The 23156-nt window shown below is 34.9% G+C and overlaps 1 protein-coding gene across 1 annotated transcript; it reads right to left on the reverse strand.

Moving 5' to 3' along the window:
* Positions 1–1599: 1599 nt before the first annotated feature.
* LOC135682134 (uncharacterized) lies at positions 1600–19441 on the reverse strand. Its single transcript, XM_065196874.2, has 2 exons — positions 18127–19441; positions 1600–4098 (listed from the first exon to the last, which is right to left on the reverse strand). Exons 1-2 carry the CDS (start codon positions 18500–18502, stop codon positions 3596–3598), a joined length of 879 nt encoding a protein of 292 aa, XP_065052946.2. The 5' UTR covers positions 18503–19441; the 3' UTR covers positions 1600–3595.
* Positions 19442–23156: the final 3715 nt, after the last annotated feature.

A 23156-nucleotide genomic window follows, 5' to 3' on the forward strand; every position in this document is an offset into this window, starting at 1 on the left:
TTTTACTGATGAAGTATCGTAGCAGAGATTAAGCTGACGAAGTGCTTCTGTGAACCCGGCAAGATATATTTGCAATGTCAAAAAATCAGTGTTGTTTTGAAAAAATTATCATGCAAGGTCTTTGATTTTTATCAAATCATAAATGAAAGAAAAAAAGTATAGCAAATTGAAAGGATTTTGATAAAAGCCATCTGGCGATACACAGAAGTATGAAAGAACAATAATTTGAAGAAAAAATTTTATGAGAGAAAACATGTTATCCTAAAGAAACAAAACACGGGTTGATCAAAAATAGTCATAAATATATCAGTCATTTAAGAGTTGGCTGATCCAGTGACTGATATCTTAGCTTTCGTGTAAACAAATTCATACATAAATAAGCACCAATTAAAACCAATGACAGACAGGAATACTCTTTTAATTTTTCGCATAGCTACTTTATTGATTCATTGAATCATATTTGAATCTTAAGTAAGATTTATTCACAGCTGAGTGAATTCTATACGTAATGCATTTCTTCTGTTACTTTCGCGCTGTTTGTTGTGTTTATACTCACAACTACCTTTGTCAAAATCTTTAACCCTTTTCACCAAATTAATTGAAAACTGCCTCGATTTCTAGTTGTCTGGACAACAATTTGTAGACAGTCATCAGTCAACATTATTTGAAGGTTATCTTAAAACTTTTTGATAAGATTTTTTCTTATAGCTTATAGAGAATCATGTTTTTGAATCATATTGTATTGTCTGTATTTATAAGCTTACAATTATTCATATGTAAAAAGACATTTAAATAAGATTTGTGATAGGTCTTGAATTGTATTGACTGGTGAAGCTCGTTTTTTACTACGCTACAAGTTAGAGGCTCGCGTGCTCGCATTTCATGATATACAAAATGGTATATATTTGTTCAATCTTGAAATTTTTTGTCGTAATTCTAACGTTTAAACTATGAAATGCTTAAGATAAAAATACTGAGAAAAATTTAAAACGTTTAATTTTCTTAAAAATGTAAAATTTAAAAATTTTAAACCACCAGAAGCAAATTTTGAAAATCAAAAAAAGCCAATTTTGAATATTGTACCGCGAAAAAAAATTTTAAGGCTTCTATTCCGCCTAATCAAGCAGTATTTTTACAAGTTCTAATACAAATTTGTTTTGCCGTTTTTGTATTAATTCAACTTCCACATAATCTTTCTTGGCAAGGAGATACACCTTGTAAAAACTTATCTGCAGGAGTTCACAGAAGATAAATATATTATATTCCAATAAATTTTAATTTTTCTTTGTGCAATCCATCAATAAAGTGACCAAAAGATTTGTACTTGCAAAACATGAGACTTATTTCATAGGAACTACATTTAAGATCTCATTGCTACTTCAAAATAGACCGTAGTTTTGGAAATATTTTCCATGCAAAGTTTTCTATAAGTTAAGCATAAAACCATTACATACTGAGCTAATGATCATCGCCTTATTTACAGGTCAGATCAGATCTAATATTTCGTAAATACACTTGACAAACAAACCAGTCTTTTATTATTTTTTTAGAATTGACTATTTTCATCGAAGCAGACATCTCAAAATGGATTACCCAGTATGAACTTCATTAATTTAATTTCTGAAATATAACTCTACAAGCTAACTAGTTTCAGGAACTTTCCATCGTTTAAATAACTACTCGATAATTTGCTTTTGCATTCTAATATTTCCAAGAGTGTCTTTCTAGTTGACGTTGAGTTAAAACTTTAAGTGAAGCGATTTTGAAGAGTCAAATTGTAGTTAATCATCGCATAATGGCTGTCTCTAACTGCTACACATTGTTATCAATTATCTGAAATATTACTTAAGAAAATAAACATTATTTGAAATAACATAAGTTACGTTTCGAGTGGATATAACAGTTGGTTGAAGAACTAACCCTTTTATAATAATAGCCTAGTGTAATGCACGTGATACGGAATAGGATATGGAAGCATGAAAGGAACTAATAGAGCTGTTCATAACATTTCTATGTATTGCAAGAGAATATTCTTTCACTATTGTCCAGAATTCTATTGACGATATAGAGTGAAACTCTCCTAGTAAAGTGCAACAAGAACTTTGTAGATTAAACAGCCACAAATTCAAGCATTGTGGCTAGTGCTGTTTTCTGAGTGGTTAAAAGAAAAGAAGTGATCAACCAGAAAATACAGTTTAGCATAAAAAAGTTAATCTATAATAGAGTGTTCGCATTCTTGGAATGTGAGATGCTTCTTGGTTAATATTCCTTAAAACATGTTGAAAAAATGCTTTAAATTGTTGCAGTTAGAACTATAATTAAGACGTTTGTAAGTGAAAAGGTATCCCAGTTTAAAGATTAGAGACCACATAACAACCCATTAATGTTGTTCGTGTAGGCGGTCCATTCATTTGCCTTCCCGTTTTTCAAGCTTTACTGTTTTTATGCTTTTGGCATTGTAGGAAAGCTATGAACTACGGTTTAGCTACGAAATGCTATCTATACGTCTGATATCTCTATTTATATAACAAATTCTAAACTTCAGAAACCCTAAAAAGGCGATATATTTTGAATCGGAAATACCAAAACTACTGCTATCTATTGCTTGACTGTGACCCAAAGCAAACGTTATTTAGCGATGAATCAAGAAATGGATTAAATTTAAGGGACATTGTCAGTGACGTGGCTACAGATAAAATGTTAGATTACGCTAATCCAATATGATCTTATCTGTTCTGCTATCCAAGCAGGTTTCGTTTGGGTTAACGTTCACTTAATTGGCCAATCAATCCACTTAGTTGTAACTTTCTTGTCCTACTGACATGATATAATTGCTTACTGTCAGGTGGCATAACACGAAAACGAGACCAGGACCTGGCCTTTTCACTTACAGAACAATCTGTCCTGTAAACAATCGCAGTCTGCTCGCAATCTAGATATTCAAGAACTAATTAGTTCGTATTTCGAATAGTCCAGAAAAGGCAACATCTGTAAAATAAAGCAAGAAAAACAGAAATAGGCTTTACAGGCCACTCTCCAACCCTCTCCTTTCTTTTTCATTTTCTCTCTTTATTTTACAGGTTTAAAGTGACAGACTTATAGCAAGTCCAACTAGAAAGTAGCTTACAGAACCCCAATAGTTTACAAATGCAATTTGTTGCTTGTTGAGGTTGCTATTTCCGTTATGTGTTCTACTTGGACGAGCCAGTTGATGACAAAATGCTCCTTTTTAGAGAAATTTTCTGATATGGCTCTCATCAAAAGCGTGCGAGGAAAATGCAAGCCAACGCAATTCATTACGTCTTTGACCAGCCACTTGACTAAGCTATCACTGTACATCACAACTAAGAGCCTTCCTTATGGTTTTCACATTATATCATCAAAGTTTTTATTTTTTTACCCCAGAGGCTCAACAGAAAATTTGCTGTTGACTTCTTTGCTGCCTATAAGTCCTTTAAGAGCACCCTCTTGAATGAATTTATAAATCACTTTGTGACAAATTACAGTTGTTGAAACGATTTGGCGCACAGTGCACTACAATATGTCACTGAACCGTTTCTTTCAAAACTGTTTATTGCTCAAATTTTTTGGTCATCTAAAATGTCTGCAGAGGTGTTATCGGTGGTAGAATCGGTGGCTGCTCTTGGCACGTGTGAGGCCAAGAAGAGTTGTAATTAAATCCAACATACTCACAAGAAGAAACTGGACAACGGTTTGGTGGCACAGTCACCAGCGACTCTCTATCTCTTTCTGTCCTGCACATTTTTTCCTTTTGTTCTCGTTTGTATTTCATTCTTCGATTTTGAAACCAAATCTTAATTTGTGATTCTGATAATCGCAAAGCATGGGATATTTCGACTCTTCTAGCTCTCGTCAGATATTTGTTGAAATGGAATTCTTTTTCGAGTTCAACAATTTGCTTCTGTGTGAAGCAGACTCTTTTCTTATTACCTGCAGATTCACCCTGCGTATCACTCTTATCCTTACTTCCCGTATTCTGTTCGGCATTGTTGTCTTTTGTTTCGGTTTCAATGATTTGCTGATCTTTTTCATCCGGAGTGGTTGTATCAGGCAATGGCTTTTTAGCATTTCCTGTCCCTAAAAGTGAAATTTAAGCAAGCTGTTAGACAAATACAAAGCCAAGGTTGTGACAAATATCAAGAGAAATATTTTAATATAAAAAGTCTAAAAGCCATTTCAAAATTAAACAATCTATCAAATGTTTTGGAAGACAGACAAATGTTACCATACCCTAGATTCATTTAAAGCTTGTTTTGTGGTAAAAGCCTGATAATCTTCTAAAAGATCAATTAATGTTCATATTTTGCATTTTTATAGACTTTTGGCTTGGTGAGGCTCAGAGCTTGCGCTAAGAAATATCATAGATTGATAGCTGTAAAAGAAATAGAAATACATGCACACAAGTGGAAAGGTGTTTTTTGTTGCGAGTGGCATAACTAAATTTGCACTGATAAAATGAGATAAAGATGCATTATTATAGTAGCACTTTTGCAGATAGATTGATTTTTTGTCAATTTTTTGGGAATTTTTTTGTCTTTGCTTTGTGGTATTAGGAAAGGCTACAAAACACAGCACGCTCTACTGAGATTGTTGGAAACTTGTAAAATGACCCTAGACAAATGAGGCATTGCAGGTGCTTTATCAATGGATCTATCCAATACCTTCGACTAAATAGACAATAATTGTTGATAGCAAAATTGCATGCCTATGGTTTTAGTAGAGGTGCCCTACTCATGATTCACAGCTATTTGTCACAAAGGAGACAACGAGTTTAAATTAATGGGTCGTTTAGCACTTGGAATGTAGTTCAAAAAAGAGTCCCACAAGGATCAGTATTAGGGCCTCTAGGCCTCTCTTATTTAACTTTTATATGAATGACCTTTTTCTTTTGATGAATAGATCCGAAATATGCAACTATGCAGACGATACCACTATCTACATATGCGACTCTGAGGCTAAAAATGTCATTGGCGAATTAGAACAATATGTCATCCAACTATCAACCTGGTATCCTGAGAACTATATGAAATTAAATGCGGACAAATGTCATTTTATAATATTTGGCAAGAAAAATGACAAGATAAAATTACATGTAGAAATGGCGGTAATAGAAGAAAATGAAGAAGAAACCTTCCTGGGAGTTACACTAGATACAAAACTTAACTTCAAAATTCATGAGCAGACTCTTTGTAAAAAGGCCAGCCAAAAACTGCATGCTCGCATTTCGATTTTCATGGAATCCAAAAAATGAAATTGATGATGAACACTTTTATAATGTCACAATTCAGCTACTGCCCATTAATCTGGATGTTCCATGACAAAAATATTAATAACAAGATAAACAGGATACAAAAAGGGCCCTTCGAATCGCATACAAAGATAACACATCTCCTTACGAGAAATTGTTAGAAAATGATATTTCGGTATCTATACATCAGAATAGCCTACAGTTGCTCATGGTTGAAATTTACAAAACAAGGAATCACTTGAATCCTTTGTTTTTGATAGAAATGTGTGCCTATCAAAAGTGAAAATCATATGCTATGGTAAAGAATATGGGCAAAATTTCCTATAGAACTGAAAACTTCAATCTCCTTGAAGGTTTTTAAAAAACATCTTAAAAAACATTGCAACTGTAGGATTTGCAAAACTTTTATTTATGGCTTAGGTTTTTGTAATTATTATGTATTTCTTTTGTATACACCTTTTGTAAATAGTTGGCCTTAATTAGCTTTTATTTCTAGCTATTTCGAACAGCCAACTTCAAATCAAAGTATTAATAATAATCAAAGTTCTTCAATGGATTCCGGGGGTTTTCGGGGGTGCTTTTGCAAGAGCTTTTTCTGGTTATACCACTGGAAGTCTGTCAGATTTCGCACAACTCGTATAAAGATAACGGCACATTTGGCACTTGATGGCACACGATGGCATAAAAGGCACACAATGACATATAATGGCACTTGGTGGTACATTGTGACATATGGTGACATATATGTAAGTTTGGAATTCATGTTATAGCAGAGAAATATTGCATCTGCAGACTGAAGCCTTAATATGGTAACATTCTTTGTTTTTAAGCAACAATCAAAGTGAAAAAAAGAGAAAAAGAGGGTGATTTGTCTTGCAGTAATCTGGGAAAGTGGTTGCCCAGAAGGTGATAAGAAGACACTGAAAGATGCCGCTGATGTTAGCATATGAGAAAAAGAGACAGTGTGCAGAAAAACTGAAGCAAAAATCACCAAGTGATTTTACAGGTTTTCCAGAGACGGCTAGCATCAAAATTGCCGAATGCTAGAAAAATAATCAGGAAATTCTTTGCCCAAAGCCGGAAAGATTCACTTAGAAATTTTAGATCTACGGCTGAAACGTGTTGTTAAAATATATGGTAATCTACGCTTGCAATGGCCTGGCGTGTTTACAGGTGCACAGTCGCAAGTTGGTAGTCTGGTTTTGAAGACTCTGACCCAAAAATTTGAGCCAAGGACTCTTCTTACCGCCAATGTGGTGAATGGTGGCTGGAGTAAAACGAATAACGACATAACGAAATAAAAATAAGTGTTGAGATGGAAGTCTGAAGCTGGGTCATCCATTCAAAAACTCAATTCTCAATTAATTCAACACACGATTAGATTATTTGAGTGCAGTTCTGCCGATTGTTAATATCCTTTATGAAATTTAAAACCACTATGATGTCCATGTCTCCATTTATTGTATTCATTCTCTCAGTCGATATTGAATTATTTATTGTAAATGATAGGACGTGATATTTATCAATATTTACTAAATTGTTGTTGCAAACGATTGCTTCGACATTTCCTCCTATTTTTCTTCTTTTCTAGCCTCAAGCTCAGCTGATAATTGTGTTCACTGATACTGTAAATCCTCTTTTTCTTTCGAGGTTTTTAAATGTCCAACCTGATAAGATTTTCAAGAAAAACTTACTTAGCCACTACCACACTAATACTGTTTATGCTTATCTGTTTAAAATAGATCTGTTTTCAGAGGTGTAGCATTTAACTATTGAAAAAACAAAACATCAACATCATTCATGGAGCATTTTATTTATAGCATAATGTCTTGTAGTGTGATGTTTAGTCCCAAAGTTTCTAATCCTAACGCAAAGACTATTTCTGTGTGATTAAAGCCCTAGGCTTGCGTGACAGACTGGGAACCTAGGGTGCGCAAGAGAGAAACAAAATGTAATTAGGAATTTAAGTAAAATTGTACTAGGAAAAAATAACGAACTAATTAACTTGTTTGTTCAAGAGAGAAACAGTCTGTGATACAAAATGCAATAGTTAGCTTGTCTGCAATTCTGATACAAAGTTTTTGTGAAAACACTACTGCCTCATCAATGCACAAAACGTTATATGAGCAGGAGTAAGCAAGTTTCTTTTTTTGTATAACTAGCAAACTGAATCAATACTAGAAAACAAGAAAGAGTGGAAGTAGATTGAATCTGCCTTTGATTATGTCTTAACACTGGATTCTTATATTCATAAAATGCTTTTTGTATATCAAGATATTTAAATTTTGTCACAAATGCATGCCATAGCATACATCTTATGCTGTGCCTCTAAGCAAACTCCAGTTCAAGGAGACGTAGATAATGTTGTCTTTCCAGGTTAATCTAAAACTTATTTCCATCTGTTATCTCATGTGCATTACTTCCCTAACAAGTCTATGGCTAAGGCAGTTTGCATCAATTGTGTGTTAGCCTCTCTTCCTAATTATGCTTAAGTGATTTTATTTCTTTTCAGCTTGGCAGCAAGAGTGCAGCTCTTCATGCAGGCCGGCAGACCGAGAGCCAGTTGTACTGGGGATTTTAAGCGTTATTTAGTCATCAAATTACAATGTATAGATTATAATTCAAAGCAATTACAAAGTAAGAAAAGTAACATTTTTTAGGCAAGTGACGCTGATTGTGCAACATTTACTATCATGTGCGCGCGTTTCTGATTGTATCGATGCACAACTTGCTATATATATTTTCTAATTTTTAGCGTAGTCTGACGTTTCATACTCTGAAAAGTATCAAATGAAGAGCTTCATTATGTCTAAAAGTGGGTTTTTTCAAAGCCATTTTCAAATTCTGTACCACAAGAAGTTTATTGAGAACAATTCATGCTATTTTAGGTAAGGAAATACTATGTTTGGTGAAGAGGAATCGGATATTGGCTCAGAGTTGATTACTGTTGTATTAGTATGAGAATTTGACTGCAAGCGATCAAATCTAGATTTGGATTTCGCTTTGAATACATCTAGCAAACAAATTTGACAGCTCTTTGTATGATTCTGATGCTTCGTTAAATACTGCACCAAAATCAGGTTTAAGTTACCCGTGAAGATAAGGTTGTCACTAGATGTGGAGGAGGGCTTAATCAAAAACATTTGCAAGGCAGGGCCATTTGAAGATACTAACTAAAAGGGGAGACAATTGCTCCACCAACGATGTTGACATTACTTTACTTAGGAAAATAGCCAAGGGTATCATTGACTCGCAATGTATCATTACACCAATAAATCATGACTGGCAGTTGAAGTCTCAAAGAACTTTCGTGTATTTATAGCGCTAGTCGATTCGTACTGAGCATCATTAACGTTCTGACAGCTACATGTCTTTAGCAAAAGCTATTTACTTCAAGAAGGATTATTCCGTCAGTATTCATAGCATTTTAAGACATTAGCTGTACCCTATTAGAAAAACATCCAGAGAGCTCTGCTCGCACATTTTATTTTGACCAGAAAAGAAGGGACCAAGTTTTCATAGCCTTTGGTTTCAAAGACCTTCTCAAGTCCACGACCCATTTTTAAAGAATTTTTTCATCTAAGGCACTAATCGCCATCTTAAGCCTTTTTTGCCACCTCATTTTTGTAGAATTTTGAGCATAATTTAACGTTACCTGGTGTTTGTGCAATCCATATCTGCTTAAGTCGTACAATAGTTTAATATTTTTAAATGATTTACTGGCCTGAAAGCTGAAACTACCTATACTTACCAATTAAAGACTCGTTACAAGCAAGATATAGATTTAAGTGTTAACGACGTTTTGTGCGTTTGTTGGGGAAAAACATAAAAAAACACTGTATTTAAATCAGATTAAGTTAGAAAAACATTATTCACAATAAGCAAGTTTATTCTTTGAAATCTCGCATGTATATTTGCAACTAAGGTAATCAGTAAATTGGATTGCGAATCAAACTCGATCATATATACGGAGGGCGTGGTTTACTGCACATTATTTACCGCTGATCTGAGATTTCTGCTGAGCATATAAAACATTAACTTTAAGGCCATTGAAAAACATGGGGCTTATTTCAACCAAATTACCGCGTCTTATATTATTATAGCATGCACATTTTGCCAAGAGGAATTAAATGCAGCAAGCTAATTAAAAGCTAGGTGCATTCCCCTGAAGCCTTTGCATTGACAAAATCTTAGAATAGTAACCTTATTGACCCCTAGCAAGAAAACCGAGTCTAAACTTTCCAATCATGATTTTGCAAAGGATAATTTGCCTTACTGCTCTTGTAAGCCAGCAAACGGAAGGGTTTTCAGTAGCAATAACGTCATTGTGCAAGAAACGAATACGAGATATCTGGTAATTTGGATAGGAGGCTCAATCATTTTCTGCTGTCAAAGCTTGGTTGTTGGCTTTTTAATGATTTCCATCAAAGGACCTTATGGCTACGACAAGAGATTTTGGGGTGTCACGTGCTGTAGTATTCTTTTTCCGAAATACAGATAGTAGAATCAATCCTAGCTTCAAATGCTGTGTAAGGAAGAGCTGACGACTCTATTACCGGAGTTCACCAAAAATTATAGTGCAGCTACTCTCATGGATGTCTCTTCTAGCAGGGCAGCTGTTTCTTGCTATTCTGTCTCTGTGGTTCTACTCATTTTATAGTATGCTTGCATTCCCACTCTTTGTAAATCATCTTTTAAAAAGGAATTTTGTTACAAAAGCTTTCATTCGAAAGATATTGGGTGGTTAATATATTGCTTGTATTTATTATTGGCATTCTTATTTCTGCAACTGTTTATATGCGGCAAACGAACGCTTCTGGCTACACTGTATGACACTGTTATCAAAAGGCCAGAAAAAAAGGAGACTAATCGTCTTGTTTTTAGGTAGACGTTGACTTTACAGCACTAGCAAACAGGGTCGCCGACCACCCCCTTCAGGCTAGCTTGAAAAATTCAGAATATTTCATATAGTCATTTCCTTCCAATCGTTAACAATTTTTAACTATTTTTAAGCATATTTTCATTACGTTTGATTTTCTTAAAATGGAAATCATAACTTAATGAGGCCCCCTAGACCTCGAGGCCCTGGGGCAATTTTCCCCCTTGCCTCCCCTCCTCCGTGACCTCGCTAGCAAAAGAATTTCTCTGGCTTTGATGTGCATTCACAGACAAAACTTCTGCTTGTTTTAAACGATACAAGCGAACCCGTGATATTATTACTATAACTAGAGCCACAATAACAAGAAATTTCCAGAAAGTATCAATTATTAGATTCTAATGTATTTCAAAGTCACAAATTGCTGCCAACAGAAAAGTACCAATGGGTGATGATTCAAGATTAAGTACCTCCAAGAAGTGGCATAGCTTGATCTTCCAGACTAGGGGGTTGGAGGGTCACCTATAATGATATTTATCGATCAAGAAATTGATGAAGAAATGTTTGGGTGCTATTTCATTAACCGATGGACAGTTTTACCAAAGAATTTAAAATTTTGTGGAGCAATCGAAAATTTACCGACCAGACCAAAGATGAAGAATTTGGGGGTATTACACCCCTGCACTCCCCCCTGCTTACGCCTCTGTCTATAACGTGTTTAAAGAGAGCAACTTGGCTTTTCATAATGTCGAGGCTGTGTTTGTGCATTTTTATGCACTGAACAAGTTTATTTCCCCTATAATAAAGCTTTTGTGGAAAAATATGAACAATATCAGAAGACTAAATATAAATATTATCTGAAAAAAATAATTTCTTTATAAATGTTTGGAAATCATTTTGAAAAAAAAATAACGATAAAGAGATCAAAAGGAACAAATATGTTGTAAGGCTACTTTACCCCCAATCCCTTACAGAAGAGATAATTGAATTTATTTCAAGAGCTGCTAGAATTTTCTCTAGTTGTTATTCGTATTTTGCAATAGTCGTAAATTTTTTTTATCTAAACTGAGATTTAGCCACAAAGGAAGTATACTATCCTATGTTGACAATACTATAAAATAATATTAGATAAGATAATATTCACGATTCAGTAGTATAAAATAGATTGAGTGGTATAAAATGGCAATAGACAGAAACTTAGAGAAAACCTGAGTAGAGGTCCTATAATTCGGTTACATGAGTGTGTCCTAAAAAGAGAAAATAAATTACATCATCCTTATCGCTGGTCTGACCAGCTTTTAATGATTCAAACTTCTGCTGTTTCGGACAAATTCTACTCTTTTCTAAATGCCAAATTTTCGGACGCTCACTTCAGAAATGAAGAGATTAACTTTTTAAATCCAAAGAATTATAAAACAGTAAGAAAAGACATGATTCTTACGTCTAATAAGAATATTACCATTTTAGCTTTCGTTACCCTTATGGTTAATTCAGGCAGTGCCGTTATAGAAAGGCTCATTGAAAATCAGTTGAGGGACGCTAAAGTTATTGCAATTCCAACTTCAATTTATTTCAATTCAGTGCTTGTTTCTGCTATGTTTTAAAACAGTGGCCAACTCTATGATGTGTTTCACCCAATTTATTTCAAAGAGGCTCTTCATGCTGTAAAACGAAATCTGTCGCCAACTTTGCAAGGGAACGGCTTAAACAATGCAAGAAGTATAAACATCAAATTTAGATTGTAGCTCTGCTTCAATTAAAAATGTGTTGGTTGGAATACGCTCTTGTTTGTTCTTTTAAAACAACGTAATTGGAAGATCCAATAATTTGACTTCCAGATTTAAAAACCTTTTCTTCTTAAATTTTCCTGCTTATTTTGTATAATAGAAACCTTCGAAAATTCAAAAATAAATTCATGCTCTTGAACTATCAGTTTTTGACTTTAAAATAAAAAATATGTTGGACACGAAGTAAAATCATAACATTCTAAGCTGGAGAACTTATCTCCTCTGTTACTCGAACTCTCGAAACTATGAAATTCGATTTAAGTGGCAAGAAAGAAGTGAGATGTCCTTCTCAAATAACTTACAGGCCACTATATCTAGTCGATTGGTGACAGTGAAATTTCACTTTAGATTAGATTCTATGTGTTTGATATCATATCAATTTTATAATAGTTCGTGTTAAAGCACTTTACTTAGAGAAAAACTAAAAACAAAAAAATTAGGCTTAAGTCAACAACTGAGGCCGTGAACATACACGTGCTATGTTCAGATTTAGAACACAATCTACGCGAGGTATTAGAACACCGACACAACTACAGCCAAAGGCATCTAGAAGGTCACTGCCTATTGCTGCATAATCCTGCACTCTTACACAATCAGATATATGCTTACAAAGTATAATATATATTGGAAGTTTCTGGGAAATCTTTGGCTAACCTAGGGGAATCAATTTTGATGCTATAATGTGTCGCCTTAGATTGTCGTACTTTGCAAGCTAAGCTGCCATTGGGACAATAAAGAGCTATTCAGAGCTGTGAGCAGGGAAATTGGGACTTTTTGGGTCAAATCATAAAAGGAGATGGCTAGATAGATACCACCATTAGGCACGTATACATTACATTCGAGATGTGAATAGAACCTATAGGAAATCGTGCACTGTAATCTAAGGCTATGTTTATAGGGTTGAAGCATAAGAAATCAGCTTAATTTGCACTCTTTTGAATTCTTCTAGACACTCGAAGAAAAATTATGTGATTTAACAAAATGGAGAACTAATAAGCAGTCTATTCAATAATGTTGCTGCCAAACAATGTTTTTTGCTCTAGCAATGGTGATTTAAATGTGATACCGATTAGAAATGGCCCGAGTTCCAGCCCAGCTGTTATTGTGGCTATGGTGTTAAGGAAAATCAATCAAAAAGGATGCCGTCTTTCGGAGGATTCAAAGTTTGTCGCCGGCTGACGACCGATGATGAGTATTTGAGTATCTCCGATTATTTAAAGCGGAGTTGTACTCTAAATAATCCGGAAAACCATCCTTACAGGTCTCAATAACACAGAAACAGAGAAAAGGCTTCAAGATAGGAACAAAGGATTGGCAACGATTGCCAAAGAGCAAATACAGTTAGCGCGACCGCTACCGGAAACTATTGTCTTTGTTGCCAATGACAAAGTTTCCACCGCAAGACAAGCTCACAATCATAAAAATCATAAAAAAATGCTCCCTTAAAGATCTCATTAAAAACCTATTCTTAAATGGCCTTATTATCTCCAGGCTTTGTCAGAAAATTGAGAGATTTGCAACAGTTATAATCTAAGTGGGCTGGTAACGGAGTATTGGAATCAGGCTCAAAAAATTAGCCCACTTGACTCATCCACAAGAGATTAAAAAACCAAATTTAATGATGTTTAATGAAGAACCAAATTGTTTATACATTTCTACTGTCCTTTTAAATTTTATCAAAGCTAAAAAATGAGAGGATTGTGAAATATCAATTCCTTATGAAAGAATCGTGCTTACACCCAATTTATACGGTACGTTACCCCTTAGGTCAAACTTGAATTACCAGTTTTATCGAGCCTCAACTACACCTGTCTCGACTGGAACTCCTAGTTATATAAATGGATTGTCGTATACCCCTAACATTTTGGTATTTGGGCTTCTGGGCCCATTTACGGCAATAGGCATTACACTAAAAGCGTTTCAAGATGGATCCAGCAAGAGAAAAGTGTTCTTGGTTTCGAAATATATTTACATTATTGCTTTTTTGGTGAACGAAAAAATTACAAATAAGTAAGGACCAATTTGACACTATGGCATGATATGTCGTGCAATTAAATTGCAAAGCAAAGCGCTTCAAGAACATTTAAAGATGTAGTATTATTTCAATTGAATTTATGTTATTTTTAAGTATCAAAGCTATGTCATTTTGTCGGAAACTGTTTTTCGGCCTAAGATTTCATTACTATTCGCTCCTTATAATATGCTTAAATTGTGTTATTTTAAAAAGTATTCAAGCCATGTTTTTATCAACCTTTATCTGTAAATTAACAGTAGTCAATAGCCTTAATACATGGAACCTTTCTTAGAGCAAGATCCCTAAGTTGTGATTACATGGATAAGGTTTGTGTTTTTAGCAAATTAGCTTTCCATTTCAACTCCATACGGCAAATACTTCACATCTCGACTGTAATTTTATAGAGGGCAACGATAGACTGAGTGAGGAAAGGATCAAAATAGACCTATATCCAGCACGAGAAGACTGGCTGGTCAGGCACATCGGGTGTGGATTGAGGGCTTGAGTGCTACAGACGGACCTGGCTTCATTTTTTTTGTATGAATGAAGAAAAGGCCACTGTAGCAGGCTGCTCGACGGGCTCCAAGGAGTTCTTGCGGCGAAAAGTCGATAAAAATGTAGCAAAATTTTTTGCTCTGATGAAGCCCCGTATGCCGGGGCGAAATATTAGCCTTTACTGATTTACGTGTATTTATTGTTGTTTATTCTCGGCGTATTGCAGTGTTTCATATTTGCTTCATTTTTTATCAGCCCTTTGTCACCCGCATGAAGCCTATCAAGCTCATAGGCCGAAGGCCCAAGAACCCACCAGTCCGCCTCTGGTACTCAGGCTAACATGTTTGTTTAATGGCGTCACAGTGTCTAGGGGTACATGGTCAAAACACCCCCAGAAAAATATGGTTCAAAGGAGCATAGATTAATTCCAGTTTGAGTCCAGATTTCATCAAAGTTTGAGTCCAGATATCATCAAATGTACAAAAAATTAACTTAGCGTTCTCCATCTTTTTTTAATATACTTCGAATGATTTGGTACAAATGGAAAATAACCAAGACAAATATTACCAGGTACAAAAAGCCATCAAATTTTGCGAAGCTCGTTGCTATTGTTATTATAATTTATGAATTCTTGTATATCATTTTTTATGTCCTATAAACAAATCGCCTTTTGAGGAAAATTTCATGAAGTGTCTGCTTGCGGTATTGTATGAATAGCGTGTCTTCAATGTGCCTCTTCTTTTCTAACTGGCTTATTTACTTTGAAAGCTCACGAATTTTTGCCATTTATAAAAGGTATAAACAGCCATATTGCACAAACCCAGCTATTTGGCTTCAAATCAAAGGATGCTAGATCATGGAATTAAAAAAATGACAAGGTCCCGAAGTACCCATTTCGGTATCGATGTACATGTCTCTAACTCCTAGCAATTTTTTTGTGTACAAAAAAGTCAAATATTGCTTTTAGATTCTTGGGCAATCTTGGGCGAATTTTATCAGTATTGAATGCTTCAAAATAGAGCATTTCTTCCAATATTTCTGTCAATTTTCCTCTTTTAATGAAAAGTTGTGAAGCAATCTTACACGACAAAATCTATAGTCTTTTCATTAGAGCATAAATTTAAGCAAGAAATTCCCTTCGTGTTGCCTGAAATTAATGAAAAACAAAAAATGTCTTTGAATTAAGAGTTGAAGTGTAAAACATTTCTAAGATTATATTATGTTTAGTGATAAAGAGGAAATTTCGAGGAAACTTTGGATAAAGAAAGAAAACAATAAAACATCATGGACCAGACCCAGACTAATAAGAATAACTTTTAATTGAAAGTTTCAGCGATTAAAGAGAATGGCAAGTCCATCGTGGAGTGCAGAGCCCCACAAACGAAAGGATAGTTCATTCGAAGGAAGATTCGAAGGAACATGCGTAAGATTTTTAGCTCACAGATGACGTGTATCGAGCATGCTTGCAACAGAATGAATTCATACTAATTTATGGCATGCACAACTTTCGAAAACCGCATCTGCTTCTTTTTGCACTGATAAAATAAATTAAGATAAACCCATTTTTGTCGCTAATTTCTTCCTATACCATTTTCCCTTTCCTCGACTTACTTATCATGAAGGGGTTAATTCAGATATTTTTATACCAAATCAACATAAAGGTTTCCAAAACGGACGTTTCCCATTTTACCAAAGAGATCAAATGCTTGAACAAAGTTTTCCAGATCCTCCGTATTCCTTTAGCTGCTGTTTTATGTCTAGGGTGAAATCCACTAAATTATTGCAGGGTTGACAAGACTGAAATTAGCCAAGGGTAAGGCAAACAGTGGGCGCAACTTTTCTGAAAATTCTGCAACGAAGCACTACCAAAATCTAGAATATAAACTTTCACCAAAGAAATCAATTGGCTTGAACTACCATTAGAATGTGACTGAAAGTTTATCATCCCCGTTCTCATCAAGGCTACTTTATATCTCCGTTCTTATCCATGCTAGGATAAGAAATCTTTCCTCTAAATGGAAAGTAAGAAACCTTTCCTACCCTCGTGCTCCAGTTTCTAAATACATATCATGTAATGCTGCTGTCGAGAAATGCTTTATGAGATTTTGAAATGTCTTAATGCAGATGTTTATTGAATACAGTTATATCTACTGCTTGTGCTGCCGGTGCATTAAACCCTCAGGAAAAAACCTGGTGAGAAAACTAAAGACAATAAACTCAATCCTTTCAACTACTGAGGAACTGTGTTTACTTGTTTTTAAAGAAGGAGAAATGGCTCCCTTAATATATGACAAAGGCTTATGCATCTCATAGCACTTGTTTACTGGACAATACCGAAGCTACTCTTTTAAGAAAATCATCAATATATATTTAGCAAAGGCTGTTAAATCATAAAGACGACACTCTGGAATTTCTCTATACGAAATCACACGAAATTTCTTTGCACGAAGACTTCAAATTTCAATGGTAAAAGGCTTTTCTAGATTTAATGTGCTAAAAACATTGCAATTTTGAATGTTGATGAGCATTGTGTCAAGATTGGCTTGTAAAAGTAAAAGGAAGGTATGATAGAATTTGAGAAAGAGACTTAGATGGACAACACATTTTCAGACATTGCCTTGTCAGCTTCAAAACATACCAATGCCTCACCTAATTTTTCAATGATATTTTGATTGCAGGGTGCATTTGGAGTATTCCCGTTTTCAATACTACTGTAAAACTTGTGCATTACGTAATTAACAATGCTTTGGCCTAGAAATTAAGGCTGATAAAGAGCCAACAAATGAAATCATGAAGAATTGACTGTTAAGATAGAGTAAAAACTATTGAAAAGGGACCCTTGACATGTCAAGAAATCGGTCTATCAATGAAAATAGCGTCAGAAAACGAATCCTAATTGAATCTCCAAGGTTCGCCTATTCCCATCACACTAGTAGCAAAGTCTAGAATGTGTTCTAGCTGCAAAGAAAACTTCATTCTTGTCTCAAGATGACAAAAATTGTACTATTATGAGACAATCCATAGAAATGAATTTCGTTTGATGATGCAAAATGTTTCTATTTCTTACAAAAAAGGTTTGCAGAAATGATGAAAGTACCTTATGGCTAGCAGATAGTTGATGTAGAAAAAGTGGGTGGTAAGTTACACCACTTCCAATTGCTATAGCATTACTAAGAGGAGTATCAATATTTTGTAGTATTAATCATTTTTGTCCAAATTCTTTAGTTGCTTCTTTTATTTGAAGACTCTTGGGTTTCAAGTATCCTAAAAGCCATGCTGATGGTTTTTGAAAATTTCTGTTAGATGCTGAGAAAAAGTCGTTCGGCTTGATAGTTTGACCATCCTGTCTATCTGAAGGAGTCAGCTAATAAAGGAAATAAGGCCTGCCATTTTCACTGAAAATGTAACTGTAGTTTAAGATAATTTGATTGAGTGAGCGTCAGTGTGAGGACGTATGTCATTTTGAAAAATGTAATATAAATGGCTTAAGTTTGCTGAAATCCCTGCATGATGTATTGCAATTTGTGAGGGATTTTAGTTAAAGTCATTTTAAGCAATTTTAAGACAGCATTATAAATCTAATAAATTAATACGTCCTGACAGATAACTTTTTCAATTCAGTTATGAAAGCTTAAGAATTGAGTGATTTTTCGATTTTTTGGTGTGAATAAAAAAAATACATTACCATTCTCTGAGGATCCTGATGATTTTCTCTCCCTTTTTATATTCATCCACTGAAAGTTTGCTGTGTTCCAACAACGTCTTTGCTGGCCATTTTTGCCTGATGAGCCTTTCTTCCAGTTGCTCGTAGCTGTTGTTGAATATTTGAGACTGTTATCATGATACTCCATGGATTGATAGTTGTCAGATCTTTGAGGGTAGGAAGGGTATTCAAAATCAACACCATCTTGCATCCCCTGGGGCCTTCCATGAGCCTCTTGAGGATCGTAAGGCATCCCATTTGGAAAATATTGTAACGTATGAGCATAGCTGTGGCAACTGTAGCGGCAGGAACTCAAGTCTCTTGTTGGCAAATGATGCATGTTGGACATTGGGTACATGGTTCTAAAAACTTGACTTTCCTGCTTAAAACTTCTATTCGAAAAATTTTTGTTGTGAGATTGATAAAACTGTCGCTTCAAGAAAAGTTGTCTTCAGTTATTTTATTATTTTTATCGTTGTGCTGTCTTCTTTACTTGTCTGTCTCGCATTAATGAATTATTCAGCTGATGATAAAATGCAACTTTCTGAGAGAAATCAAACTTGATTTAACTTATCCAAACCCTAAACAACTCGTTTAATCAAGTATGTTCATTCGCAAAGAACTTCTTTAACCTAAAACAAGGGTTGAAATTGTAGTAATTGTTTTAATCCAAGAATATAGTACAATTTGCCGTTAAGCAACTGGTAGACAAAATATTCTTCTTTATTTCTCGTTGAAACCAGCGTCAGTTCGTTGTAGTCAAAAAGTTCCTGATAATGGCTTTTCGTTAGATTTGTGAATGTAACGCTCCCTACTTTTACACCAGAATAACTTCTTCTTTGATGGCAACTCCGTTCCCGTAGTTCAAGACGTTCTAAATGAAGTACTGCACGGGGAACAAGCTACGGTCTTAGTTCGTATCAATCTTTAGCAAACATGTGTCAGGAATTAAATGTAAACCATCAAATTAAGGGTGATGAAATCCTCTTCTACGCTGTCTTTGAGGTCCAATGAAGAGGTTATCGCCGAATTTAATAGTAACTGCTTAGTAGGTTGCTTTCTTCAGAGAAAACGTCCATAAAACTTTGGCCATGTATGTTACTCGGGTCGAAGAGCCTTGAGTTTTGCAACGTACCGGAGACAGCGTTGGACTCACCAATACAGACTATTTAACTGTTTACATCATTTCATTACACTCAGTTTTTTAACACGATGCTCCGTCTACTGATGGTTCAATTACACAAGCATTGTCCGCTGATTTAATTTGCAGACGGATAGAGCCACGATCAGACAAAATACGACGCCACTATAAGTCAGGGAGATGGCCAATTAGAATCGAGGATTGCGAGAAATGTAGTCTGGGTAACATGTAAAGTGATTGTCATAAGATATGACTGAGGTCGCGTGCGAAATCGTCGAAACAATCCAATTATATTCCATTCTTACTTAGCGGTTCATAGTTCCCTTTGCCAAGTCTTACAACAAAGTATCGACCATAGGCTGCATACAGTAGAGACACAAGGACATCAGCAGATAGCGACAAAGGAAGAAAAAGCCTAAGAAATGAATAATACTGCTCAATTTTTTATGTAGAGGGTAGAAACACTGAGCTGTATTGAGGCCCAGATAAATGGACACACTGAAAAGAGATTCTTAAATCTATAACCTTTTATTTCTTTTAAGATAAAGTATGAAAAAAGGTTTTATAAATTTCTCAGAGAGCAGAAAAGTGTCAATCTTCATCCGAACAATACTGTTAAGCTGTTTATAACAAGGCGTGGTTTGAGTGTAGCACTTTTGCTTTTTCTTTTAATTGCCCTTCATCATCGTCATCATTGATTATGTGACTACCATGTTTTTGGGTCCGCAGCTTTTAAAAATTCACACGATTTTCTCCCTCGATAAAATAAAAATAGGAGAAAAAAGAAAGCTAACCGATTTCTGCCACACTCCCTTTCATGAATTAAAAATTTGTGGCAGAATATTTTTGAAAGCGTTTATTATACGCGGATTTTGTGATAGGTAAGAAACTTCTCTTGTCACGTGGTCACTCAGCTCTTCCTCGAAACCACAATAAAGGAAATCTTTGTTCTGTTTTGCAGTACTAAGCTGAGTTATAGCATTCACAGAAGGAGTGTAACATCGTACAAAGAATGTCAGTACATTTAATTTGATTAATTTCAATTAAGATTTAGAATTTGGCTAGAAGCTACTAATTCAAGCAAGCAAATTGTCAGTGGACGCTTATTCATTAAACGGTTTTGCGTCCTATCATTCCCAAAACAAATTGTTTTTTTGCTTTCTTAAGGAAATCATTATACATAAGATATAATATGATATGTACTTTATTTTATATTGAGGATGCACGTCTTAGTTCCATTGAACTATGAAGTACTTGATGTATCTACAAAGAGTTATTTTTCGTTTTTTTTAAAGGAAGGGTGGCTGAGGTCTTGGCAGCAGGAAGGGAGAATATTTTGTTTACAACGTGCATGTTCCGTTGCATGAGATGAAAAGAACTATCTACAAATTTTTCACAGAATGCTTTCAGAACAAAACGAGTCCCTCAAAGATCTGTTTTGGCTTATACCCGCTTCATCAATATATATAATAAGTATGTATCTCGTAGCCATGGTTTCACACGTACATTGGTTTAACAAAGTACTTCACATTTGAACTCCAAGAAAAACGTATTAAAGGTTAAACAACGAATTTTTAAATAAATAACTAAGTATGATTTTCAGATTTGAAGCAAGGCTGCCATTAGAAAATAAAATGCTTTCTGTCGATTTATGGGTGATATTTGAGCAATAACATATGTTTGATACGACCAATACTATCAAACTTGGAGCCATTATTCACGCAAACAAGCAGGATTTAGATAAATTTGCAAAGCTGACGACTTTCAATGGGCGTGAGTATAAAGGGTAATGTGTAAAGTCTTTCCTGATAACAACAGGATAAATATTTGTTATAAAGTAATAGGTTAATTTGATTTAAAACTTTAACAAAAAAATAAGGTACTTTCAAAAAAATGAGTCCGTAGAATACATTGTTATGATAGAATGGTGCAAACAAAGATGATGTGCTCTCTTTTTCTCTCAAAAATATTGATCAAATATAATAAATTGCAACGGCAGATGCAACTTCCTTGATAGGAAGCTTTTGCATGGAAAAATAGAAAATTTATTTCCAATATTCTATGGCCAGTGACCAAGAAAGAACCTGGCTGCGACAATCATAAAATGATGTATCATATTTAAAGATATTGAGCCTGTCCAGTAACTGTCCGAACGACTAAGTGCTTGGAAAATCCCAAACTACTAAGTCCTATTTAGGTTTTAATTCTCCAAAGTAGTCGGATTTGTTTATATGAAGTCCACCGACCATGCCTTGATTCATCTGTTATTTTCAATCGCCTTTTATTGAACACGCCTCTCTATTGTATATTGGCCTATTTGCCCATGAAAGTATCAAAGTACTTGAAATTCCACAAAGCTATGAAAACATTGGCATATTAAGCTGCTTCTTTTATTCAGTTGCGAGAAAACTTTTGTCCATTTGCGAGATTTATGGCGCACTCAGGGCTCAAATTCATTTCAAATAGCTCTGTTGTATCATGGTCTTGAAGTTGAATTCTTGCACTTACTCAGTTTATTCACTTTTCATGCTTTATGAAGTTCAGCAACAATGAATTCAGCTTTATTTTCAGATCAATACCTAAAACAAATCCTTGCACTGAATGCAGTATGGTACAACGATTGCTTCAGAGGTACATCTGGCCAGATTTTTTTCTTTGAGCTTCGCCCTAGTTTCTAATCCCGGTATAAATCTTTTAGGATTTTGTTGGCTACAAATTAATCCAATGCGCTGATGTCTCAAGTTATTCAAATCACTACTCATATATTAATTATAGTATCTTTTAACAACCTATGGCAAAATGTCAAATATCTAATGGCAAATGGACAGTTAAATGCTTCCATGTGATACTGCCATTTAAGAAAATGAACTATTAAGGTCATATAGCTCTCAAGCCACACACGTGCATTTGGATAATCTAAACATTTGTTGTACCCTTCTTATTTGTTTCCACTACCCATGTTTAATGAGGGAGCTAACACCTTTTCAGTTTTAGATGGGGGGGGGGGGGCTCTCTCGATTAGTTCATCTATTAGAGAGCTCCTCCTTAGACAAATATATTTAAATACATAATGTCTTGTAATGTTCTATGTTTCAGTTCTATGTTGTAATGTTATGTTAATTTAATTTTATTCTATATTCTATATATTTTTCAATGAAATTGAATTGAAAAAAATTGAATTGGCAGAAATACCGAAAAGGAGAACGGTTATAATGCCGTACAAATGATAAACCTCAATTTTGCATCAAGCATCCATCCTGATAAACCAAATCTTATTCCCTATATCATCAAAACATCCGAGGTAAACCTTTCCCAGACGGTTTCCACATTCATGACATGCTATTGAACGCTAATCAATGATATTGGCAAGACTTACTATTAACATTATACATTTGAAAGCTTTAATCTAACTTACCCGTTTGTCAGTAGGCTACAATTGGCTGCTTCAGCTGGGAATTCTTCGCCTGTTAATGCTCCATAACTGAATTCATTCCTTCAGTTGGTCTATGAAATTGAAATTTTCGAATGTTAAATCGATAGAATTTGGATGTTATCTTTAGAATGCTCAACCACTTTCCTGCTTTTTAGATTCTTACAACCTGTCTTTATTCGAAACTAAAATCGGTAAGCTTGATAATTACGCCCTCCCTTCTAACTCCATCCCTTTTTCCCTGATAGGGGTTTGATATAAGCTGCTGGCCTTTCCCTAACATCACCAACCAAAAAAAATAGCGAAATATTTTTCATTCATCACGAAACATTTTGAAGACGTCTGGGGGAGGGGGGTTAAAAAAGAAACATCAATCGAATGGATTTTAACTATTTAGTCTTTTTGTAACTGATGTCATCCTCGTCCCAGGTAACTTAAGAT

This window comes from Rhopilema esculentum, chromosome 16, assembly GCF_057945365.1.
Source record: "Rhopilema esculentum isolate cy_ngs chromosome 16, ASM5794536v1, whole genome shotgun sequence".
NCBI lineage: Eukaryota > Metazoa > Cnidaria > Scyphozoa > Rhizostomeae > Rhizostomatidae > Rhopilema > Rhopilema esculentum.